The 26,388-nt window shown below is 53.8% G+C and overlaps 1 protein-coding gene across 1 annotated transcript; it reads left to right on the top strand.

Annotated features, from left to right (window-relative positions):
- Positions 1-4,457: 4,457 nt before the first annotated feature.
- CX3CL1 (C-X3-C motif chemokine ligand 1) lies at positions 4,458-13,602 on the top strand (the record flags this gene model as incomplete). Its single annotated transcript, XM_080828757.1, has 3 exons — positions 4,458-4,527; positions 10,617-10,737; positions 12,495-13,602. The coding sequence occupies 3 exons, from the start codon at positions 4,458-4,460 to the stop codon at positions 13,600-13,602; spliced, it is 1,299 nt and encodes a 432-aa protein (XP_080684883.1).
- Between the last annotated feature and the right edge of the window lie 12,786 nt (positions 13,603-26,388).

The following is a 26,388-nucleotide window of genomic DNA, read 5'->3' as shown; positions in this document are numbered from 1 at the left end:
TCCCACAAGAATATGCAGGCTTGCCTACTCCCTGGGGCACCCAGGCAGGCTGGCAGATTGCCCAAGGAAGGTGTGGGCGGAGATGCCCCAACCCCTCCTCTCTACTAAGTGCCCGAGGAAATGCTTTGTCCTGCTGCCCAGGGTTGTTCTGATTGTTGCTCTCATTAGTCCTCAGCTCAGAACCTCCCCAGCTCCCTTCTGCCCCTGAACAAGACTCTCGTTCCTCGCTCCAGCTTCCAGGTGTCCAATGGCAGCCTCCCTCAGAGCCCATGCCATCAGACCATTCCCCATTCCCTTTTTACCTTGGTTAAAGGTAGGTTAGGTTTGCCCTGTGCCTGGAACAGTATGTCAAAATTCAGCCAGTTTACACGGGGCAAGTTACTTACAAATCACAAGGGGGCTGCCCCTTCTCCACCCAGAGATCTAGGGTTGGCTGTGCATCAACCCACCATGAGCAGCGGGACAACCTGTTTGCCATGGTGGATGTAAGGTGCACTGTGAACTACACAGTATTACTCATACCAGGTTCTTGCCAGGTATATGTAGCCGGGGACTAATCGAGTCTGTAGATCTAACTCCGGTTTACAGGAAGAACACAGGTTAGGGGAATGACTTGGATGATGTCACAAGAAAGCCATTTACATAAATTAAGAATGAGAACAGTGTATAAGACGACAGTCTTTTCCTAGCAGTTAAATCTCTTCTGTTATGCTTTAATATCTTCAATACATCTGGGACCAAAAAAAAAAAAAAAAAAAAGACAACAGTCTTGAAGCTCTTTAGAAAGTCAATGCTATGAAAAATGAGCAGGGGGTCTGCTGTAGACCAAAAAGAAATACCATCCGCAAGGCATAAAGCTCAGACTGGATCTTGGTTCAAAAAATAAAAGAGAGGAGGAGGGAAGGAAAGGATACACAAAGAAGAAGGAGAGTAAAGAAGGTGAAGCTATAAAATACATCTAGGGGACAGTGGAGAAAATTAATTATTAACTGAATGTTACATGACGTATAGGAATTATTGTTAATTTTGTCAGGTGGGATAATAGTATATTTATGTGAGAGAACGTGTCTTCATACTATGGAGATGCATGCTGAAGCTTTAGGGGCAAAGTTTCAGAAACCCATAATTCACTTTGAAATGGCTTGGCCAAAAAAACCCAAAAAACAAAAAAACAAGAAGACAAAAAACCCTCCACAAATGAAGCAAATATGGGAAAATGCTAATCATTGAGTTTAGGTGCCAGACATATGAAAGATCTTTGTTGCATTCCTTCTTCTTTATTGTTTATCATTTTAAAAACTTATTTTTATTTCTTAATTTTTTTGGAGAAAGAGGGCTCGCGCATGAGCAGGGACCGAGGGAGAATGAGAGAGAGAGAGAATCTCAAGCAGGCTCCACACCCGGCACAGAGCCTGACGGGGCGCTCGACTTCAGGACCCTGAGATCATGACCTGAGCTGAAATCAAGAGCCAGACGCTTAACTGACTGAGCCACCTGGACACCTCGGTTTAGAATTTTCAAGACAATAGCGTAAAAGAAAGAAAGCAAAAGTCTGCCCTTCTTTGGATCAAAACGTCATCTTTCACTCCTGCTTCCCTTGATTCCTGGATAAGAAGAAAGGCCTCTCTCCCTCTCCCAGGTCCACAGCCTCAGAGTCTCTGGTAGGACTTCTCTCTCCTGTTGAGCTGGGGTTCGTTAGATCGAGAACCAGTGTATCTGCCTTTGGGTCCCTGGTCCCACCATGGTGCCAGGCACACAGCGGGGTTTAATGGCAAACACTAATGGCCCCTGCGAGCGGGCACTGTGAAAGTCGTTCCTTTTATGAACTCCCCCAGTGAGTGAGCTGGTGACGTGGCTATTAGCATTCCATTCTACAGATGGGGAAGCTGAGGCTCAGAGAGGTTAAATAACTTGCCAAAGGTGATTCTTCTAAGTGATGGGGTCACGTTTGCCTCCAGGTCTTGACTGATCTGAAAGCCTAGTTACCATGGCCAAAGTGAATCATCTAAACTTAATTCTTGATGCCTTGATAAGATAGTGTGGCTGACTGTTCCAATTTTGCCGGGGAGGGGCGTGGGGAGCTGGGCCGGAAGAGGGTAGGGGATGTCCCCAAGGACTGAACAAGGAAAAGCAGAGCTGTACTTGGTGTTTTGACATCTTTTTGGTATCAACTCACTTCGTTCTCAGTCGTCCTCACAGTGAGGATGGAGGGAGGTGGTATAGACTCCTGGTCATGAGCTCAGACTCCAAGGCCAGCGGGCCGGGGCAAACTCAGGCTCCCCCACTTCTCGGCTGGCGATCCTCAGAAAATTACTTAACTCTTGCATTCCTCAGTTTCCCCATCCATAAAACGGGCCATGATAGTGGTGTTTCGTTCACACGCCAGGTCCTAGTGACTCGAGTTAATCATACAACGCACTTACAATAGTGCCTGTCTCAGAGTAAGTGTGAACTCCGAGAGGTAGGGAAGCTGCCCAGGGTCACACAGCAGTGCCAGAGCCAGGACCATCGGATTCCAAAGCCCCTGCTTTCTGAACTTCTAGACTTCTTTGGAGCAGAGTCTGGGGCCAGAGGAACAAGGGTCTTAACCCTCCAAATCCCTGCCTGACCTGGCTCTTGGCCCTCATGAAGTGCGGGGCTTCCCAGGACTTGTCCCTTGGCTCTCCCGCCTTCTCGTCCCTGCACGCCTTCGTCTCCCCAGCCCCTTCTGTCCTTTGTCCCTTCTTCCCCCGCTTTTCCCCCTTCCCTTCCCTTCCCTTCCCTTCCCTTCCCTTCCCTTCCCTTCCCTTCCCTTCCCTTCCCTTCCTCCCTCTCTTCTTTCTCCCCTTCCCTCTGCCCCCTTCTTCATCTGCTCCTGCCTCCATGGACGGAGCAGAAAGAACGTTGGACTGCAGGTGTTATCACATCTTGTCCCTCTCTGGGCCTCAGTTTTCCCAGATACAACATGAGGGGCTGGACAACGGCAATGTGAAGGTCACCTGCTTTATATCTGCACGGGCTGGGACGGATTCCCTGAGCCTGAATACAACTGGCCCATGCCAGGGGTGTTCCTCCCCATCAAGAAGGAGTGTCCAGCCTCCCACCTCCACGTCCCAGTAGGTCTCCGGTGCTGGGTTAGAGAGGGAGCCTCTGGCCTTGGGGAACTCTAAACCAGTTGGCTCCATAGCCTGGGGCAGTGGCGCACAGGTACACTGGTTTCCGGCTGGCGTGTTGCCACAGACACCTAGATGGGAGTGGTGGGTTCATGGTTAACTCGGGCACTAGACTGGGCTAGGCGACTGCTGAGTCTTCTGGAGTCTCAGGGATTGTGGCGGGCTGTGCTGTCACAACCCCTACAGGAGATTCCCCGGGTCTGGTGGGAGCTGGCTGGTCTTGCCTGGTCCTGCGGGGGTGGGGGGGGCATACCTGTAACAGAGAGAGGAGCTGAAAAGTCAGAGCTGCGAAGCTCTCCCTCCCCAGTGGGTGAGCCCAACTCCCTCCTGCGCAGATGGGGAACTGAGGCCTCCAGGAGAGGCAGGACTTCCCCTAGGGTGCCTGCGGAGTCAAGGACAAATTGTGAGGCCCCGAGTGACCCAGGGTGAGGCTGGCAGTCCTGACATGCCTTGCAGGGGCCAGAGCAAGGGCTTGCTGTGGGTGCAAAGGTGGAAAGGAGAGGTAGAGGAGCTGGAGGCTCCAGGGCTCTTTTCTGTGTCCTAAACTATACACGCCCCTGCGGGCCTTTAATCTGTTCTCTGCCCTGGTGATCTGGATGACCCAAGGTGACCCTACCCCCTCTCTGGGCCTCAGTTTCCCCATCTGTCCCTCTGAAATTGGGCCAGATCATTCTTCCAGCAAATGTTGACTGGATCGAGCCCCTACTGTTTTGCCAGGCTCCATGCTGGGCTCAGGGATACATGGACGAATGAGGTCCCCCCAGGAGCTGGGGCTTCAAGGGGGAAAGGTTGGGGGGTCCTTCATGATGTGGGAGAGATACTTCTCCCAGACCAAAGGAGAGCTTGTCAGACCCAGACTCCGGGGTCCTGAGTCCCTCCCAGCACACTGGCTGCCAGCACTCTCTATCCTGTCCTTTTGTTTTGTGGCCCACATAGGGCTAGGGCCCCAGGTGCCAGCTTCCGAGGTAGGTGGCCCCGCACATGAGGGCAGAGAAGGCTCTCTGAATGCTGTCAGGCCTGGTCCAGACTCCACCCCCCCCCCCCCCACAGGCCCGAGCCCAGAGCCTGAGCTGGCTCCGTTCCTTGGCAACATCCTGAGGAATCCAGCCGCTGCACACTGGCTCCCTTCCTTTCCCCTCCCACCAGCCTGCCTGCTGGAGGCGGAGGCAGAGGCAGCAAGCCCCATTATAAAAAGCCATTATAAAAAGCGACAGAGCTCAGGCAGCGAGGGGACAGCACTTAGCTCAGACACCGGCCCCGGCCCTGCCTGGACCCCCCTGCTCGGACCTCCGCCTGCTCTGAACCATGGCTCCTCCGCCCCTCTCGTGGCTGCTCCGCCTGGCTGCCCTCTGCCATCTGACCATGCTGCTGGCCGGTGAGTGGGGAGGACTCCTGCATGAGCTAGGTTGAGGAGCCTCCGGCCCCACTCCTGCCCTCTGGCCCGATACCGGGGAGGGGACCCCCAGACCCAACCTGGGTAAGGTCCACAGCAGCTCCTTCCAAAGAGTGTGGTGGAGGGGGCTGGGCTCTTCCCTGACCCCAGATTCGGGACTGCCCCTCCCGCTAGAAAGATTTCCAGTCTCCAGGGACTGCCCCCCTGGCCCAGTGAGCAAGGCGGCTACTGCTTGGCAGCGCAAAGGGGTGGTGTGGGTGGCACAAGGGTGCCAGGTACAAAGGGGGTGTTGGGGGGAGGGGGACCACGAAGGCTGAGGAGGCTCCTGCTGGGCACTGGGTGGGAGGCCCTGGCTGACAGTGGGCTGGGTCTCCCTTCCCCGGGTTAATGTGTAACCTGAAACCCTGACTCCCGAGTCTCAAGTCACAGTCAGGGTTTTCTTCTGTCCTGATTTCCAATAGGGGACCTAGGACCAGTAGAGATCAAGGTCACTGCAGATCACGGATTGGGCTTGTTGCTGTTGCTCTGGTCTGTAGTCCCAGTCTCTCTGCCTGTACCTCGACCATGCTGCTGTCCTCCTCCTCCAAGCACAGCTCAGAAAATGCTTCACCTCCCGATACTGGCTCTCCAGAGCCCAGAACCTGTAGGGCAGGGTGCGTTCATCCCACTGACAAAATTAAAATGGAGGCCCAGGGAGGTCTAGAAACCTGCCTGAGGACCCAGAGACAGCAAGGAGGGCAGGAGGGAGGCTGGCTGCGTGCTCACCACCTCTGTAGGCCACATGGCCTCTGAGAACTGTTTGAGCCAGACCGTCTGTCACGTTGAGGCTCAGAGAGGCTAGGAGCCTGCCTTGGGGCACACGGCAAGTCTGGGAGGATGAAAATGGTCTCAAGCTTCCAGGACCCCCCCATGGAACACTGCCTTTTGAGTCCCTCTATGGGGTGGAAAACCAAGCAGCAGGCCAGCAACCAGGTGGGGGGGTGGTTGCTGAAGGGGCCAGGGGCTCCTGAGTCTGAACCCCAAAGCCAGAGGTATTTGGAGATAGCACTAAAAGACAGGGAGTCAGATGGAGGTTGCTTTGCCATAGCCGTGACCCTGAGTGGAGTCTTGCCTTCTTTGGTCCCAGGTGCTGCACATTTAAATATAGCCATTGCCGCTGGTGCGGTGGGGCTCCTGTGAAGGCATTTTGGAAGTAGGAGGAGAAGGATTACTTATAGGAAAACTGGCGGTGGGTGCAGGGGAAAGGGTTTCTATGATAAGATGAAGAGGGGATGATGGGGGGGCAGGGGGACCCTGGACACTCTGTGTATTAGCCTGAGGCTTTAGGGTATCAGGTTCGTGCCCTAATCTTGGTCACCGACTTTGCTGGAAGATACACTATCTCAGCCTTTCTGAGCTTCAGTTTTTGCCTCCTCCTGCTGGCACTTGGCCAGGCCCACCTTGGAGGTCCTTCCCCACACTGTCCTTTGTGGCTCTGAGAGACCCCCTGGGAGCCCCTGCAGGAGGGGGCGGTCCCCAGCAAGGCCCTGGGGTGGTGGTGCGGGGGTGGGGGGGGTGGAGGGAGCGGGGGTTCTAGCTGGTGCAGGGCGGCTGCGTCAGTCCCCAAATGTGGGTTTGCGGGGCTGTGTGAGGCGGGAGGCTCCTCTGCTTTATATAACCAGCCTGCAGAGACAAGTCAGAGCAGAGAATTTTCTCCCAGAGCACTGACGCATTCACTCCTACTCAAGCCCCAGCAAGAAAGACGGGGAAAAAAAAATCTGTTTTAAGCTGCTGTAGTCTGCCCCCTGATCAGCCGTGGAGGCGGATGGGGAAGGCAGGGAAAGCGAACTTCACGAGCGTCAGATCCAGGCCCCCGTAGAATTTAAATAAAAATTCCTCTGTTCCTTCCTTGGTTATCATTTTACGTGTCACAAAGCACTTCCTTGTGCATTTTGTTCATTCATTGAACAAATAGTGGACATCAGCTACGTGCCTGGCACTGTTGGAGGGGCTGAGGCCACAATGATACGTAAAGATCCCAGGCCTCAGAGTGTGGAGAACCAACTGGGGAAGACAAGACAATACAGAAAATAAATTAGTAAATGATTTGGTCTTTTAGAAAAACAGGCTGTGGGGCGCCTGGGTGGCTCAGTCGGTTGGGTGACTGCCTTCGGCTCAGGTCATGATCCCGGGGTCCTGGGATCGAGTCCTGAGTCAGGCTCCTTGCTCAGCGGGGAGCCTGCTTCTTCCTCTCCCTGTTGCTCCCCCTGTTTGTGCTCTCTCTCATTCTCTGACTAAGAAATAAAATCTTAAGAAAAAAATAGAAAGAACAGAAAAACAGGCTGTGATTTAAAAACAAAATGAATGGAGAGAGAAGGTTGTAGAGGGAGGTGTTGAGATTTTAAGTAAGGGTCAGGGAAGGCCCTCGGAGAAGGGGACATTGAGGGAGGCGAGGGAAGATCCTTGTGGCTATCTTGAAGGCAGTGGTTTTCAGTGGGTGATTTGGCCTCTCAGGGGCATTTGGCAAATTTCTGGAGACATTTTTGTTATTACAGATATCCCATCAGTTTTGGTGGGGGGATGCTTAGAAATCTAGTGGGTAGAGCCCAGGGATTCGGCTAAACATCCATCCTACAGTGCACAAGACAGTTCCCACAACAAAGAATGATCTGGTCCAAAATGTCAAAGGTGTTGCTGTCGAGTGAACCCTACTCAAAGGGTCCAGATACTTAAAAATCTTTATTCTCACACCCCCCCCTGTGAAACAGATATTATCATGTCCATTTTACAGGTAAGGGAGCTGAGGCTCAGAGAATCTGAGTGACTTGTCCAGGACACACACCTGAGCAATGGCTCAAGCCCTCTCTCTGTCACCTTGCTGAGAGACCCAGAACATTTTTGTCTTCTCCTGCCTGTAAGCCTCTTACCAGCCCTTGAGGTCCAGCCTAAAGGATTATTCCTCCAAGAAGCCTCCCCTGATTATTTGCAGTGGGAAGTGGTCTCTCCCTTGTGCAAATCTCAGCACATTTGGGGGTATATTCTGGAACATGGTGTTTTTACCGGGTGTTTAAGGCTGTTTAGAACACTGGGATGCCTAGAGGCTGGGAGGAAAACAAAATCTGCCATTAAGCAGCTGTGTGACCTTGGGCAAGTCATTTAACCTCTCTGATTTTCAGCTTCTGCATCGGTAAAATTGAGGTAGCAATACTCCCTTTGCAGGGACGCTGGGAATTAATGAGAGCAGTTGTGCCTGTGCTAAGTATAAAGTCCAGTACACAGTAGGCGCTCAATAAGATAAGCTCTGGTACTTTGTGGGCCTGTCTTGGCTGCCCTTCAGGCTGAGAGCTTCTGAGGGCAGAGACAGGCCTCCATCTCATTATGCCTCATAGCACCCAGCACAGAGAAGAGGGAACATCAGCATTTATTGGTTGACAGAGTAAACACTGCAAGCTGATGGTGTTTATTGGGATTGAGGTATTCTCTCTAAGCTCAGCACCAATGGGAGAAAGATCTCAGGGTCAAGGACAAGAGAGCCTGGGTCTTTGTAGATACTCAAAGGTAATTCAGACAAGTGTTGGCTGAATTAGGAAAGGGATGGGTGGATGGATGGATGGATGGATGGGTGGATGGTTGGATGGACCGATGGATGGATGGATGGACGGACCAATGGATGGATGGATGGAGTGGATGGATGTGTAGATGGAGAGGTAGGTGAAGGATAAGTAGAATGAGACATTATTTCACTCAATGACTACTTGCTGAGTATCCACTTTGTGCTGAGAAGCACTGTGACACCAAGACAGACAAGGTCCCTGCCTTCTTGAAATTCATGGGACAGTAAATGGCTGGCTAGAGGCATTATTTCCAATTACTGAAAAGAAACTTCAGAAAAGAAAACCCTCCTCAGGTTAGTTACATAGCCCTTCCCCATGCAAAACCAAGAACAGAGACTGGCCAAGGGTATGCAGGCACCATGGCAGAGGGTGGGACTTTGGGGACAGGCTGCCTTTGTGGGTCTTTAAAGCCCTGCCTGTGAGCAGTGGCCTTCCCCACCCTGAGACATAGAGTCGAGAGCACAGACTGACCATGCCTAACCCACCCCTCCTGCCTACTGGCAGCCTCCCCCTGGCTCCAGGTAGCCTAAAACCCCTGCAGACCAATCCAGGGGTGGCTTCCTGGCTCTATTCAGTAGGGCCAAGGGGGAGGCGCAGCTGAGTCTTTCCAAAGTCCGTCCGGGGGAGAAGGCAGGTGAAAGGCAGCAAGGTAACTTCCATATACTGGTTCCTCAGAGAGAAAAGGCAACCCGTGACCCAGGCACCAGGCACCAGAGTGCTTCCTGCCCACCCTAGGAGCTTCTAGAGCTCCTAGGAGATCCCAGATCTCGGAAAACCCTGCAGGCTCCGATCCCCCCTTCCGTAGTCAGAGTGGGCTGAGGCTAAGAGGCAGCGATGGCAAAAGAGATGGCACATTCTAGAAGGTTGTGTGTGTGTGTGTGTGTGTGTGTGTGCGCTTGCACCTGTCTTTAGGAAGGCAGAGAATGTTTGCACGTCCACATCCATGTAAATGCTTGTGCACAGCAGTAAGGGTGAGCTGGGGCCTCCCAGGCCCTGCCTGGCTGGAGAAGACCATTTAGTTCTCTGGACTCCACCGCCCTGGAAGCCCTGGCCTCTAGAATTTTGCAAAACCCTCTGGGGTCTTGCTTCTGCTGCCAAGACCTTGACCCAGAGCTAAAACTCAAGCTCTTCCTTATTTTTTACATACCCCTCTTGAGCTGACACCAAGTAGAATAAAATTCGCTGGACATTTTAGGGGAGGGAGGAGGGAGAAAAAGCAATGCAAGCAACTTCAGATGTTTATATGAAATATTTGGGTTCTTGGGGCCCCTGGGTGGTTCAGCCTCCGACTCTTGTTTTTGGCTCAGGTCCTGATCTCAGGGTCGTGAGACTGAGCCCCTCGTCAGGCTCAGCAGGGCATCTGCTTGAGATTTTCTGCCTCTCCCCCTACTTGTTCTCTCTCTCTCAAATCAATAAATCAATCTTTTTTAAAAATCTGGGTTCTCAGCTGTCTGTTGAGTCACCCCCCCCCATCCTGTCCTGGGGTTTCTGTCTGGCTCCGTGCCATCCTCAGGCCCCAAGCCATCCGGCTCTGCCCCCCAACCCTTGTACAAGCCCCATATCCACCCCTCCTCCTGACCTCTGTCCCCCTAGCTTGCCCAGGGGACTCCAGATGGCCCCCTTGGTTCCCCTCAGCAACTGCTGCCAAACTCATCTTGGCTCTCCCCGGCAGAACAGAGGATCCCCTGCTCAGCGGACCGCACCCTCAGCCCCCTCAGAAGGTGGCTGTACTTCCACATTTAATACTTTTTGTCTATTCCTTATGCCTTATGTGGTTTTGTGGGGGGGGGGGGATATGTATGTGCCATTCTGTTTGTTGGTGTGTGTGGATGCATGTGGGCACATGACGTGTCTCAGAGGTCATGGAAATCCACAAATATCATCAGCCTGACAGGGAGGAAGGGGGTGTGTATGTGGTGGGCGGAGGGTTAGGCAGTGTGAGAGTTGAGAAGGTGACTTACTGGGGTAAAGGGAGGGTTGGGGGTGCATAGAGCCATGGGCCCAGAAGGGACCAGAGCCCAGCCTGGTAGGAGAGCCTGTTCCCTCACTTGCTGGCTGTGTGACCTCGAGCAGATCCCTGTCACTCTCGGGCTTGTCCTCCTTTCTGTACAAGTGACCAACTATGACAACTTAATTTTAAAAATTAAACCCTCACTACTAACCAGGCAGTAGAAGCTTCCTAAATAAGAATCTATTTTCATTAATTTTTATAGCATCCCTATGAGGTAGATACTCTCATGTACAGGTGGGGAAACTGAGGCATAAAGAGTTGTGGGGTTTTTTTTTGTTTGTTTGTTTGTTTTTGGAGGGGGTTGCTGAGGAGGGGGGCAGGGGAGCTGAGGTCAAGGGCCTTGAAGACCCAGGCTGTGCAAGGCAGCGGCCGTGGCTTGGATGGTGTGGCTGGCACGAGCTGGCCTGGGACTGGAAAGCCAGATGCCCCTGGACAGTCCTGCTGACTGGGGGCCTCTGTGGGCTCAGGACAGCACCATGGTGTGAAGAAATGCAACGTCACCTGCAACAAGATGACCTCGGAGATCCCCGTGGCCTTACTAGACCACTACCAGCGAAATCAAGAATCCTGCGGCAAGCCTGCCATCATGTAGGTACTGGCCTCTGGGCCTCTGCCAATCCCCGTCCACATCCTTCTTCCTCATCTGGGCTCCTGCCAAGGGCCTCAGCAAATTGCTCCTCTTGTTCCTGGCCTCCTGGCCCTTCACTGACCTTAATATCTGTCCCCCAGGGTAAAGGTTGGGAGCGGCTTCCTGAAAGGCCTGGGGCCGGGGCAGCTACTGAGGGGGTGTGTTTCAGGTGACTGTCGAACCTGCTGGATTTCTTGGGGACGTCAAGAACGGTGGCCTCGGAGCGCAGGCTCCAGACTCCAACCCATGTGGTGCAAATCCTGGCTTCATCACTTACAGGGGGCGGGGGTGGCTCTGTGGATGTTATCTACCCTCTGGGCCTTAGTTTCCTTATCTGTGAAATAGGTAGTTGGGAGGATGACAGGGGATAATGCAAATAAGCAGCTTGGCAGGGTGCCTGGGAGCTGTTGCAATAGGAAAGGCAGAGATTATTATCCACACTTGACAGTGGAGGCAACAGGCTCCGTGTGAGACTTTGGGCTGGTCTACAGACTGGTCTTCAGGCCTGTCATCTCATCAGGAAATGGCTGGGAGGTTCTCGAAGTACAGGGCTCAGCAAAGAAGTTGTGTGCTTCATTCCACCCACGGTGCAGCTGCTAAGAGGGTTCAGGGGGCTAGTGCCCTGACCTCTCCCCTCGCCTGTTGAGGCTTGCTTCCCCCAGACTCCCCCACGTATTTGCTTCTGTTTTCTAGGTAAAGAGGAAGTGGGAAGCCCCAGGGAGGGGGCCGTCACCCTGGGCTACACCTTGCCTCTGGGGGCCTGAAGGGTTATGCTTGCTTCCTGCCCTTCTCTGGCTTCCCCAGCGAACCAGAGCCATGTACCTTCACACGACCTCTCTGAGCCTCGGTTCTCTCATCTGTAAAATGGGGATGGTCGCAGTAGCCACCTCTCCTGGGTGGGAGGTTTAAACAGGCAAAATGCCTAACACAGTGGTGTGGAGCGTAAGCTCCCGTCAGCTCTGAGCTGTGTTCCTGGCACAGAGCCAGCCACACACAGCTTCGGAAGAAGCTCAAGATTTGGATGGCACTTGGGGTCCCGGCGGGACCCCCATATATGTGGCCGGAGCTCACTCAGTGTGCTTTTGGCCTAAGGGTACACACTAAGAGGCAGAGGTCCAGCGGGCAGCCTGTAACTGAGGGAGTGGGAAAGAGGACATTTGAGTCAGTTCCTTCCAGAGAAAGGAGCCCACCCACCCAGCCAGAGCTCACCAGTCACACACCTACCAGCAGGGAGCACCAGTGGACAGCTCCCCCCAATCAGAAGACAGAGGCCAGAGCCCCCTGCCTTATGGTGAAGACATTATTATTAACATTATTATCATTTTTGGCTGTTACTCTGAGCCAGATGCTTTACAGAATTTTTTTTTTTTTTTTACAATAACACTGAAGTGGGGTGACCAGCTTGCCCCAGTTTTCTGGGACTTTCACAAGACATCCTATATCTTGAGGACCCCCCCCACCCCACTCAGTCCCAGCTCTTCTGGGGAGGCTGGTCACCCTACAGGAGGTAGGTATGCGATCTTGATTTTTCAGGTGAGGACACACGAGCAAGTTCGAGGAGGCAAGCAGCCCGAGCTAATCAGCTCACAGCTCACAGCTCCTGAGTGGTGGGAGCGGGTTTCCAGCTGGGGCTGTTCTCCGGCAGAGCGTTATAGACTGCGCTTCTACTCCACGTGGCATCTGGGCATCACTGGGTCCCTGTTTCCCTTCCTTGTAGCCTGAGGACGAAAAAGAACAGAATCTTCTGTGCCGATCCAGAGGCGGAATGGGTTCGGAGAGCCATAACACATCTAGATCGCCAGACTTCTGTTTCGACTCGAGATGGCGGCAGGTTCGCGATGCAGATCGGTGGGGGTGAGACCAGGACCACCACGGCCACCATGGGAATGGACAGTCCTGCAGTCACAGAGCCCAAAGCCACCCAGGAAAACAGTGGCCAGGAGACACAGAGCGCCTCGGGGACTTCCCCAGAGCTGCCAGCAGGAGTGGCTGATTCCTGGGGGACCAGGTTCCCCTCCACTCCCAAGGCTCCAGATGGAGGAGCACCAGCTGGGTCCCAGAAAACTGAGTTTTTCAATGCCGCTGCCCTCACCACCGCAACATCCTGGCAGAGTTCCGCTGCCTACAAGCCCGGGTCAGGCCTCTGGACTGAGGGACAGTCCTCTGAGGCCCTCCCCACCCAGGCCTCCCCCACCCAGGCCTCCCCCACCCAGGCCCCCTCCACCCAGGCCTCCTCCACCCAGACCCCCTCCACCCAGGCCCCCCCCACCCAGGCCCCCTCCACCCAGACCCTCCTTACCCAGGCTCCCCCTGCCCACGTCCCCACCATTTCACACAGAGCCTCAGAGGACAGTGTTGGCCCTGAAAGCCAACCTGTGTGGATCACGGGAGACGATCCCACGCCAGAGAACTCTCTAGAGCCTGAGGAGATGGGTCCTATTTCAGCTCACACGGATGATTTTGGGGGGCCTGAAGGCACTCTCCGTTTCTCCACAGTCCCCGTCTCCTCTCAAGGGGTTCCCAGCAGGGAGCCAGTAGCCTCCGGCAGCTGGACCCCCAAGGCGGAGGAGCCCATCCATGCCACCATGGACCCCCAGAGGCTGGGGGTCCTCATCACTCCTGTCCCCGACTCGCAGGCAGCTACCCGGAGGCAGGCGGTAGGGCTGCTGGCCTTCCTCGGCCTCCTCTTCTGCCTGGGGGTGGCCATGTTTGCGTACCAGAGCCTCCAGGGCTGCCCCCGCAAGCTGGCAGGGGACATGGTGGAGGGGCTTCGCTATGTCCCCCGGAGCTGTGGCAGCAATTCCTATGTCCTGGTGCCGGTGTGAGCTGCCACCTGCCTGCCTCCAGTTGTTCGACTCAGACAGCTGCCTGGGGTCCCCCGTCCTCACACCCACTGGTCCCCAAGGGCCTGACCTGAGCTGGGATGATTGGAGCGAGGAGGCAGGATCTTCCACACACAATGGCTCCCGGCTCCCGGGCATAGCCCAGGAGGCCCCTCTTGACCACTGTTGACCCCCTGGGGACAGAAGTGGTGGCCTGTGCAACTCACCCCAATGTCCCCAAGTCAGGAAACTTCTGCTGCTGGCTGGTGAGAGGTTCCCTTTGACACCGTCCCAGACCCGATGAGCAATTATTTATTGGAAAACACCCAGCCCCTCTGGTACGTCCCCAGGTGGCCTGCGGTCACCCCATCTCACAAATGAGCCTCAGGCCAGGCCCCCTCTGCCCACTCCCTCAGACCTCCTCATGTCTCTTGGTCCCGCTGCAGTCGCCAGTCACCCCGGCAACCTGCGGTGCTATCTCCCCCCGTCCCCTGTACAGAGCCCACACCCAGCCGGGGACCTGTCTTTTCTTGCATGAGCCTAGTGTGGTGTTCCCCGGGACGGCTCCTGGGAAGACTCTGCCCTCCGTTAGGCATTGTGGGAAGGGGACATGAAGTGACCTGGTGGCTTGGATGGTTTTCCTTCTCCCCAGTCGATGCCATGCGTTGGCGGAACCTGGGCTGTGGGTCTGAAGGCTGGGGTTCTCGTGCCCGGTCTGCCACCAGCCCAGCAAAGCATTCATACCTCCGCTTCCCCGTCTGCAGAAGGAAAGAGACTTGGCAGATGTGTGACAGTAACCTGTACCCTGACGGTCCTCACTCACTGATCCAGAGACCTGGTTTCCCACACCCGGGTTGTAGCCTCACAAAAGAACACCTTAGCCTGTCTTCACCCACTGGGGCGCCCAGCACGTTGGTGGACCCTGTGCCTTGCTGGGGGTGGGGGGGCGAGGGGTGTGCACAGAAGGGATCTGAAAACACAGGTCCTGCTCTGTGGGAGGGAGTCAGTTCCGTGGGCCCCCCTGAGTGGGGACTGGGGTGGGGGGTGCTTGAGGGGCAGGCCTGTGCCCAACTTGGAGAGCAGCCCTCCCAGCATCCACCAGGCTCACAGGGACCTGAGGACAGCCCAAGTGACATGGGACAGGCTGAGGAGGAGGGAGGACCCTCGAGGCTCCAGGAAGGCTGAGGTGCTCAGGGGGAAAGGCCCCCGGGGGGTGGGGAGGCAGCAGGAAGTAGCCCCATGCCCGAGTCAGGGCCTGGGCCCCGTGTTTGCTATTTCTTTCCTGTGACCTGGCTTCCCCTTCCCCGTCTCTCACTCTCTGAAAACACTGCTGTCCCCATTCCAGGATCTTCCCTCACCTTCCTGCCCACCACAGGCCGGGCCAGGAATTTCCAGGACATTTTTCCACGAGATCAGAATGCACCGCTGAAACCTGAGGTTTCATGTTTACCTCTGAAAGACACGCCATCTTGGGGGGAGGGAAGTTGTGGGCACAGAGTCAGGGTTCCCTTTTTGGCTGCTGGCCTCACCCCTCAGGGTCCCTGGGGGCAGTACCCCACCTTCTTCAGTGGTCCCCGTGGGTGACCCTTGCCCTCCTCCACACGGGGAGCCTCCCACAGGCCAGGGTGGGTGACACTCCGCAGAGAGATGCTTAGAGGAAGCAGACACAGCTCTGGTCCAGAGAGGGGGGCAGCCACGTGGGTCCTCCCTGCCCTCCTACACCCCCTGCTGGGCATGACCTGGGATGTGGGGGGGGGCTGGCTCTAGTAGGGGGCACTTCCGACAGCTCAGAGGGCTGGCAGCAGGTCTGAATGCACTTTTTTGGGCTCCTCGAGGCTGGTGGGAGAGCCTTCAAGGGGTGGGCCCCCCATGACGGGGTTCCCCTACTTTTTGTGAGAAAGCAGCTGGGAGCAGCTAGTCCCCCTTCCACGGATTTGATTAGTTCCCCCAAGCAGGACATGGACATGGACAATCTGGGGGGGAACTTCGAAAGGAGTTGGTTGATCCTTTTGCTTTTCCAACCCTATCACCAATGTCTGTGCCATTTTGTATTTTACTAATAAAATGGAAAAGTCTTGTGAATCAAATAACATAGCTTTTTCTGAGGCGGGCTCCGCAACGGTAGCCTCGGGGGTAATGGAACAAGGGAGGGGCCGAGAATCTCTGGGTGCGGCCTGCCTGGGGCAGGGTGGTGGGAACTTGTACAGACAGCAGGAGAAGCAGCACTGGGGATGGGGTGAGCAGATGGAGCCTCTGGCCTGGCTCTGTTCCGCCCAGCTGTGTGACACTGGGCAGGGCCTTTCTCTCTCTGAACTGTGTAAAATCAGATGTGAGTTTTCTCCTAGTGGCTCCCACCCCTTACAGGAATCAGAATGTCTTATGAAGCCACCCCTGCCCTTCCCCATACCTTCTAAAGCACCATCTCAGGGGCCTTGGTATCGCCATCAGCGATCTGATGACCCATGGGAGCAAACTGGGCCATGTTGTCCTCTTTGCTGCCTTGACTCACTGCTGGTCCAGATAAAGATCGAAGAGGGATTATTTCTCAAGGGGCTTGGGTGTTCATAGATATGATCCAAACACCCAAACACTAACCTCCTGGTGGTCCCCAAGTCCTCCAGTGTCCCAGGGTAGCATCCTAAGAGCTGCTGTGTACAGTTGTGCAGGTTGGGAACTGCACCAGGGGGCACAGGTAAGTCTAGGCTCTTATTACAGTATTTTACGGATCCAAAGGTGTGCATTTTTTCCACATTGGGATATCTTTGGGATTGGGATTTGTCTTACAATCAAAGGTTTGTCATAATTTAATCCACAGGGTGAGTCCCAAGCAGCCTCTGCCTCTGGAGATGGGGCCAGGCCAGGGTGAGACTGCGGTCCTCTAGCATCCTCTCCACCCTTTCATGGTCCTGGAGCCTATGGCCATGTGAGGTGCCATTTATGATTGCCCTTCTCTCGTTTGTCTTGGAGCAAGGATATTTTTTTTAAGATTATTTATTTATTTATTTGACATACAGAGATCACAAGTAGGCAGAGAGGCAGGCAGAGAGAGAGAGGGGGAAGCAGCTCCCCGCTGAGCAGAGAGCCTGCCCAGGACTCTGGGATCACGACCTGAGCCGAAGGCAGAGGCTTTAACCCACTGAGCCACCCAGGTGCCCCGGAGCAAGGATATTTTTGTCCCAGCCCGAGTCTCCAACAAAAGTAGGACAAGGAAAAACAGATCACGATGGGCACATGACTTTGCTTCTATCCTGCTGGCTTCCTCCTTCATTTTATTACCTGCCAAACCCCATAGACATGTGGGTTTGAGGTTCCTGTGGGAGTCTGAGTTTGCTGTCCCTGCGTAAGCTGTAAATTCTAGTCTTTTCCTTAGCAGCAAGCCACAGCTCTCCCCATGTCCCTCCAGCCTATTTCCTCCTGCTTTTGCCCATTTCCACCCCCAACGAGGACCTCAGAGATGAGGTCACAGGCCTCCAGCTTCTCCCCAATCCCCCTGGAATGCCAGCTGAGGTTTTACAATGAAACTAGGTGTCCCTCCTCTGTTGATCCTTAAGTTTTGCATTCCTCATGCTCCACAAGAGGATGGAAAGTGGGAGAAACCTGTACGTGGGCTCAGGCCAGGGCAGTTCCCCAGGGATCCTGGAGCGGTCTGTGTTCTCTCGCTTACAGGGAGCCACGCTCCAGCTCAGGTGATGCCGATTCACGTAGAATTTGCTGAAGACTCAGAAATACTCAACTGGGCTGTTGGGTCTCTGATCTGTCATCAACAATGAGCACCATCGGCAGATAATAATAGTCAAGGCTTATTTAATGTTTACCCCGTGCCCGGCAGTGCGCTAAGTTCTTTGCCTAGGATGTCCCCCATCTTAGCGGTGAAGAAAGTGAGGCTCTCAAAGCTTACGTGATATGCCCAGGGTCACAGAGCAGAGATGGCAGACAGGATGTGACCTGGAGTCTTTCTCCAGCACTTGGATTTTTTTTTTTTTTTAAGATTTTACTTATTTATTTGACAGAGAAAGATAGAACACAAGCAAGGGGAGGGGGAGAGGGAGAAGCAGGCTTCCCGCTGAGCAGGGAAGTGGGGCTCGGGGCTCCCAGGATCCTGAGATCATAACCTGAGCTGAAGGCAGAGGCTTAACCCACTGAGCCACCCAGCCTCCCCAAGCCACAGATTCTTAAAAGTATAGATGCCTGATCCCACTTCAGAGCTACTGGACCCAGACTCCAGGGGTGGGAGGGCTGGGATTCTGCACCTTCAGGCTGCTGTCCCTGCCCCCACCCCCTTTCCTCTCCAGCCTACCCTCCTTTGCCCTGCACTGTCCTCCAAATTAGGGATTTGGCATGTAGCACCCCCCACCCCCACCAGGCCCACCCACTCCATCCCCCACGAGGCTCGCAGGGTCCTGTGGACAGTAGCTACCTACAGACTCCTCACTCTCTGCCCTTTCTTCACCACAAGTCCCCTTCCCTCCCCTGTGCCCTCTGTACATTCCCCGAATGGGTGAGGCCAGGCAGAAAAACAAAGAAATGAATGGCCGGGAATTTCCAGGGTGAGGCTGAATAATGGGGCCTGGTAACTGCTCGTGTGTGTGTGTGTGTGTGTGTGTGTGTGTGTGTGTGTGTTTGCGCTTGCCTATGTGCCCTGCTGCTCCTATGTGTGCAAGAGCTAAGGGGACCATCACTCGTGCCCCATTCAATTCTGCTTAGTCATGTGCTTTCCTGGAGAAAGCATGTTTCAGCTGTTGGGATTTAAGAAAAGCTCTAGTTCCAGGCTGACTTTCTTTCTTTCTTTCTTTCTTTTTGTTTAAGATTTTATGTATTTAGGGGCGCCTGGGTGGCTCAGTGGGTTAAAGCCTCTGCCTTCGGCTCGGGTCATGATCCCAGGGTCCTGGGATCGAGCCCCGCATCGGGCTCTCCGCTCCGCGGGGAGCCTGCTTCCTCCTCTCTCTCTCTGCCTACCTCTCTGCCTACTTGTGATCTCTCTCTCTCTCTGTCAAATAAAATAAAATCTTAAAAAAAAAAAAGATTTTATGTATTTATTTGACAGAGAGAGATCACAAGTAGGCAGAGAGAGGGTGAAGCAGGCTCCCCACTGAGCAGAGAGCCCAGCTTGATCCCAGGACCCCAGGACCCTGAGATAACCCACTGAGCCACCCAGGCGCCCCCAGGCTGACTTTCTTAAACTGACTGCAACTTCAGTGATTGGACCCATGGGAGATCTTAATCTCCCCAAACTGGTGGAGATTCAAGGGATTTCTTGCCCCCAAAGGATGGAGTAGAATTATTTGCAATGAGCATCTTGGTTTTTTGCTTGTTTGTTTTGTTTTGTTTGTTTGTTTGTTTTACCAATACAGGAGCAGAATATAGCATGGAGATTTCTGGCTGTGTGATTTTGGGCAAGTTGCTTAACCTCTCTGGGCTCAGTTTTCTCCATTGCCCATAGTGAGCTGTCGGTAAAAAGAACCTATGATCACGTAGAAGGTGTTTCCAAAGGGTTTGAAACATCCTATTTCTATTCACTTTTGTTATTGGAGACCCAAGCAAGACTGTGGAATTATAAGATACCTGCAAAGAAAAGTAGTCTTCTTGGTTTTCAGGAGAGTAAGGTGAAGAAATGTTATGGTGCCATTAAGCAGATAAGAGTAATTTGTAATTTGCATATTTTTCCCCTAAACTATATAGATGCCTTTCAAGTTGAGGTAGTTTTTCTCCTACAAATTTCTTTTGAATTTGGCGAGGTCAAAACTCATGAATTCCAGTTAATTGATACCAGACTAGCAAGACATCTGAATCTCACACTTGGAAAGAAAGGGAAGTTAGTGAGTTTCAAGTCTGTGGGCCTGGGGTTGTCCCTCTCCCTGCATATTTCTGGCTGGCTATCCGCTGTGCACAGGGGAGGGCTGTTCTTCCTGCCTCCTTGGGGTGCATGGGCCCACCTGACCAGTTTGGGCCAGTGAGCTCGGAGGGGAAGTTTGAGTCACTAGACTCAAACATTGAACTGTTGAGAAACTCTTCAGCATTTTTAGTCCTTCTGGCTCGACCTCTCCAGCTTTCCAGAAAGTGACCGCTTCATTACCTTGGGTCTCAGAGTGATGAAAAGCTTCGCCTGACCTCTGTGGAAGAAACAAACCTTTGTGGTTTTAAGCCTAGGGAAAGTTCGAGATCATTGGTTATTGTAACACAAACTAGCCCATCCTGACGGGTACAGCAATCAGGAAAAAGAAGTATGTCGTTACTTGACGAGTAGGAATGACTTGTCAATCACCTCGTGATGGTGTTAAAGGCTTGAAAACATTCCCTTAATGGGGAATAAGCAGCCTTTCAGTTATCTAGCTCGCCACTCTTCCCTTCTCTCTCTTTGCCCAGGGGATGGTCAATGGTGGCCGGCCAGCTATCTGGGCTTATCTGGAATTCTCTCCCAGTGGCGGTAGAAAGAAGGGCTTTGTAGTTTCTCTGAGATGTGCTGGTGCTTAGGAGTTCGCCTGGCTCAGATAGGCCAGTGATCGCTTCAGCAGATGAGGAAGTAAATGCGGAGAGTATGAACATAACTGAGTGCCCGCTGTTGGCCAGCGGATACGGATCAACCAGTCTTCCGTGCACCTTGTAAGCCCAGCAGCCCAACCAGGGTAACCTGGACCTGTTGGCACAGGAGTGGGCTGCTTTTGCACACTCACAGGGACCCAGGGTGTGTTCAGTGTCTTTGTTTTCCTGGAGGACTTCAGCTGGCCCTCCCTCTGGCTCTCTTGATACTGTTCCCTGGTCTTGCTACCCACTCCCCACGGCAATGTCTTTGGCCGCACATCCTTTTCCATCTTCAAGTCAATCTTCACTCTTGTTCCTCTGAGCCATTGCACTGGCTAGTCCCCTGCCTGGAACAAGGAGGCCTTCCCTAACTTCTTGGTTTCCCGAAGGCTCCCTGCTGTGGGTACTCACGACACCTGCACCCACGATAACTCTCACACGACCTTGGCGTGCCTGCTTGCTTCACGGAGCTTCTGTAAGATCCATGAGGATGAGGATGTGCACGTCTTGTTCCCCGTTGTGCCCCAGTGACTACTGTGGTCTCAGGAGAAGTGAAAGCGAGGAAGGGCCAGCACCCACTGCCATCTGGGTCCCATGGGCACTTTCTGACCCGGTGCCCCTACTACATGGCTTTCTGATTTATGGAAAGCCGTCGATCTGTGGCATGTGTGTGTGTGTGCTGCATTTTAAGGTACTTCCTGGCAAAAAAATATTGAATTGCCTCAAAGGGGTCTCAGAGACTGAAAGGGGTCCTCTGTGAAGGTGCACCCAAGTCACCCTTGAACCCCTCTGACCCTCTGCCCTAACATCTTGGTCATGAAATTGCTCCCCAGGCCCAGCCAAGACCCCTGGGAAGCCTAGCCTGGGTCATGGCCCTGATGGTCCCCCAGATTCCCTAGAGGACTGAGCAGGCAGACGGGGAATCTATGGCCCTGGGGTCTCCGGGGTCTCTTGAGTGTGGGAGCTTCTGCCCCCCTAGACATCTTCCTGGGTCTCCCCTTCTCCTTCCCATCCCCAGGGGCTCATCTGTACCTATGCGTCCCGTTTCCCAGTTTTTCCATATAGTCATGACCATGATCATGGTCCCGTCCACGTGAGGACTGGGGTGCAGCTAGATGGCCCACGCACCTTTTCCCAAGGTATCAAGGGCAGAAGGAGTGGGTCCCTACGGGGAAGGAGGGGGAGAGGGAGGAATGAGTCACTCCATTATCGCCAGAGATGAATAAGACACTAGCCTTCCCCTCGTGCAGGTCACTGTCCCTATCACACACCACCAGGAGCCTTTGAATGAATTTTCTGCCCCAGCTCTAAGATAGGTTCTACTCATAGACGTCCCATTTTCCACACAGAAGTGCTGAGGCGCTGGGGGACTGAGGAATTTACCCCGTCACAGAGCTAGTAAGTGACTAGGCCATCAGGCAATCCCACGCTAGAGAGCCCACCTTTTTTTTTTTTTAAGTAAACTGTGGTATGGTATAGTCATTGAACAGGATCGCATAAATGGTGACCAGAAAGAAATACGCTGACTCCTCCCGACACACATGACTCTTAAGTTCAACATTGCAAAATGGGCAAGTAAGATACTCTACGATAATATTAATAATATTAAATAAGGCTTAAGAACATGCACAAACAATGCCGTACATTGTTTAAGGACACATACGCTCACGCGCACGTGTTAGTAAGATAAAGAAATGCTTGGGATTAACGTCTGCCCAATTTGGTGTCTTTTAGTCTGTAGAGGGATGGATTAGGAGAGGCACATGGGCCTCAGGGAGGGTAATATTTACCCTTTAACCCAGTGCTGGGTGCATTCGTGTGGCCCACCCAGAGCCCACTCCCTTCAGCTGCTTTTAGTACCGACACTTTTTTTTTTAAAGATTTTATTTATTTATTTGAGAGAGCGCAGGAGGGGCGGGCAGGGTGGGGAGCAGAGGGAGAAGCAGATGCCCTGTTGAGCTGGGAGCCTGACACAGAGCTTAATCCCAGAACTCGACCCACGTGCCCACCCCCCTTTTAAGCAGGCTCCATGCTTAGCATGGAACCCAGTGAGGGGCCTGAACTCACAACACTGAGATCGAGATCAAGTCGAAATCAAGAGTCAGACGCTAGGGGGCGCCTGGGTGGCTCCGTCGGTTAAGCATCTGCCTTCAGGTCAGGTTATGGTACCAGGGTCCGGGGAACAAGTCCTGCATCAGGCTCCTTGGTTGGCGAGCAGCCTGCTTCTCTCTCTGCCTGTGGACTCCCCTTACTTGTGCTGTCTCTCTCTCTCTCTCTCTCTCTCTCTCTCTCTGACAAATGAATAAAATCTTTAAAAAAAAAAAAAAAAGGTCAGATGCATGAGCCATCCCAGCGCCCCTCTAACTGGAGCTCTAGAGCCCCTGTGAGGGCAGGAGGAAGCCACCCCCAGGGACTAACCAGAGGTCACACCTTAACTGGGCTTCAGTTCCTTCTCTGACTTCATTCCTCTGTTCTTCCCCACCTCCCCCGGGAGTGTGTCCGTAATGAACCCAACCCAACCTCAGTCAACGGAGAGAGCCTGTCCCCGTGCTTCCCAGCCTACAGCCCACTGCGGGGTCCAGAATAAGGAGTCCCTGGTGGGCGGGGGGGGGGGGGAGGAGGCGGAGGAAAGTGAGAAGGACTTCAAGGAGTAGATGGGAATCAATGGGAAGAACAGCTCCCCAAGAAGTCTCTAGAGTCAACCTGATGCCAATAAAAACACCAAATTATTTTTGGAGCTAGATTAGGTAGTTTTCATTTCGCTGGGGGAAAAGAAAGGAATGAGTCCCGATTGCTGTATGAAGCCCAGGCAAAGTAGGAAGAGGGGGGAGCACCCTGTGTTAAGCCAGGTGGGATCGAGGAGAAAGCCCATGCCTGCGGAAGGACAAGCCCTGGCCTGTTGTGGCCTGGGCCCAGAGGGCTGCCAAGGCACCTGCTTCTTTCTAGAAAGAGAGCAGGAAGTCATTTGCCTCCAGAGGCACTTGCTTCCCAGGTCTGGACCTTGCTCAGAAGCGGCCACACCCTTCCACACCCTGGGCTCCCCCCAAGTGAGCTGCGAGCCAGGTAGGACTCTGTCATGTCACAAATGGGGGAATGCTACTGGCCCGGCCCCGGGATGGCTTATTTGCTGTGAGATTGGACGACAAAGCGGGGAGATCTTCAGCCGCTTGAAGGACCCAGATCCACCAGGCTCCTTAGAAAAGGTGCCTTTCTAGACGTGCGTGCTTCCAGGATGCCGGGCTCTTGGTGCTGACCCTGGCATCGAACACACCTTCCTTGGAAGAAGAGAAAGTCCCGTGTGTCAGGAAGTTCCCCCGCCCCCCGCCTCCAGGCAGGCTGCCAGGTTTGGAACAGGCTGCAGCAGACCTTTCACATCTAAAGGAAGGGTCCATCCTGGCACCATGAGGGGTGAGCCTTGAACTGGCCCTTGGCAGTTCAGCCCTGGACTGTCCCAGTGCCGTCTGGAAACCAAAGACCTGCCCGTGAGATACTTGGATCCAGGGGCAAAGGCTCCCTGGAAAGAGGGAGTTGGACTTAAGCAGTGAGTGAAAGTAATTGATTTACAGGGCTGAGGCAGGGGCCCTGGGGGAGGAGCTGAGCCCCAGGCATGAGAGAGGGAGAGAGACGAGACAAGCCCCGGGTAAGAGTGAGACTCCATGAGAAGTGTTCATGGACTCGGCTTCGAGAACAATACCAGCCTTTTAGCCGTCTGGTCACTGAAATCAACCCCTGTATACTGGGGGCCTCCCACGTGCCACGATGATGTGAAGCACAAGAGAGACAGGGCCTTGGTTCCGTGGCACTTAACGTTCCAGTGGGGGTGTCAGGGGGAGACGGGCAACAAGCCGCGGGTGGAAGAAACATGTCAACGGTGTCGTTATTAGGGAGTGGGGAGGACTGCCGCGAAAAGAGAAAATAGAGCCGAGGAAGAGGTGAGGTGGGCTGCGTTTTTAAATAGGGTAGGCTTCACTGAAAGGTGACATTTAAGCAGAGATGGAAGGAGGTGAAGGAGTGAGTCATGCATGTATCTGGGGAAAGAATATTCCAGGCCAAAAGAACGGTCTGTGGAAGTGTCCTCGGAAGGGAGCACGTCGGGCACGGTGGAAGCTCCCCGAGGCCACAGCGCCCTCGGCCAGGCGGGGCCTCAAGGCTGCTCCGGGGTCTTTGGCCTTTCCTCCAGGGTGTAGGGCAGAGTTGGGCGGGGCGTGAGCGCAGGAGGTTCACGTTCCCCTGGCGACTGTGCTGAGAATAGAGCATATCCCGCAAGGATGGAGGCGGGGACTCCGCCAGGAGCCGGTGTCGGGATCCAGGGGCGGGATGGTGGGCTCCGGAGGGATTCTGAAGCGGAGCCAGGAGAGGGGCTGACAGATGGTGACAAGGAGGGTGGGGAGAGGAAGAGGCGTCAGCATGGTGCCCAGGTTTCTGGCCCAAGTAACGGGGAAGGAAGGGCTGGGGAAGAAAGGGGGCGGGGGTGGGGGGAGCATGTGTGGGGGCGGATGGGAACCGGGAAATCGGCTTTGGACTTGGGGGTTCTGAGACGCTGGCTCGTCGTGTTCAGGAGGCAGCTGACATACAAGTCTGGAGCTTGCAGGAAAAAGTTAGGAGTCTTTGGCATATAGATGATATTTAAAGTCGGGAACACGGTACTATTTGCCAGATACATGCCCGAAGGCGGTGGATGTGAACCAAAACCTGCTCACCTACTTACTGCTATTATTTCCATTTCGCAGGTGGGGAGACTGAGGCTTGGAGAGAAGTCACTTGCTCCACATCACACAACTGATTGATGGCAGAGCTGAATTCAAACCTGGGCTACCCGACCAAGAGTCATAGCTCCTAGCCCCTCCCTTCCCGGGGACACCCCTCCCCCCCAGCGTTTAATCTTTGATGGCATGTCCTATATGAGAAGTGGATATAATTTGGCTCAGGGAGGTGGGTGATCCGGAAAAGAGGAGGACATAGGAAACCAAGTCGCCCAGTGAGGGCACCCTTCAACATTCCCAGAAGCTGAGCACCACGATCCTCAAGGTGAGACTGATCTGGAGGGATGATAGGGCTTAAAGACTGCCCAGAAGAGTTTTGAGTGGAGGGTTCAGGGACTGGGGAACCACTGATGGTTCTTTTAGGCTATACGTAGTCAGAGCAGCCCTTGAGAAAGACCCACCCGAGGTGGGCATGCAGGAGGACCAGAGAGGAGGAAATAGGTCTGGAAGTTGTCAGTACTGTCCGGATGGGAAGGATTCTGATTCCCAGCCAGTGGGAATGAGGAGGGGGTCAAGACGCTGAGCGCCCCCTGAAGACATTGCTGGGCAGGGTCTCTGCCTGATGCACCATGGGGCCTGCAGGTGAGAGATGAGTCAAAGGTACAATTTCAGACCAGAGGGGCAGATGGGAGGTGGAGAATGATGCCAGCCTGAACAACAAAAAAAAGGGGGGGGGGTGTTGGTTGAGAGGAACTTGGTGCTGCCTTTCTTTTCTTGAACTGAGTGAACCAGAAAGGGACAGATTTCTGCTTCTTAAGAGCCCACAGTCCAGAATGGCTAGGCTCAAGAGGAGGCCAGAGGATGGGGCGAGATCCAAAGGGGCTGAAGAGAGAGATTTAGGAAGCATTCACCTCAAGGTCAAAGGAGGGAGAGAGGGTTGCTTGAGACACAAACAAACCCTAGGACAGAGCCCCACGCACACTTCAGCCACTTGTTAGCCTTGTGGACCCTCGGACCAGTTTCTTAACCACTGTGGTTGGTCCCCAGTTTCCTCATCCGTAAAATGTAGACAATAAAAATTCTTATCTCCTTGGGTTATTGCGAGAACAAAGTAAACTAATAGGGGGTAATTGCTGAGAACCCTGCCCAGCACCGGGGTGAGAGCTTGGAAATGTTACCAAGAAGAAGAGCCCACGGAAGGCTCAGGGAAGAACGCTATCCCGAATTCCAATGGGGAGGAATGTCACAAAGAGAAAAGGTTCCTAGTGATGACAAAGAGATCATCAAACCAGCTGGAGACCAGGAAGTTTTCCCGTATCATCTCAGTTAATTTTCCCAGCAATGTCATGGGGGAGCATCTATCAACAGGCCCATTTTTCCGATGAGGACAGTGAGGATCATAGAGTTGTTCATGGTCACACATTAAGGAACCTGTGGAAGAGGGACTGGGAGCCAGGGCTGTGGAGAATGCTTTCAGAGCATCTGTGGGTAACCACTGTCCCATACTGCCCTTTGTGAGGGGATGGGAAGTTCAGAGAGTGGCCATGGGTGGCTGAGAGGCACCGAC

Source organism: Martes martes (assembly GCF_963455335.1).
Source record: "Martes martes genome assembly, chromosome: 17".
NCBI lineage: Eukaryota > Metazoa > Chordata > Mammalia > Carnivora > Mustelidae > Martes > Martes martes.
The sequence above is the reverse complement of the archived record's forward strand: the minus strand, read 5'-3'. Positions and strand labels throughout refer to the sequence as shown.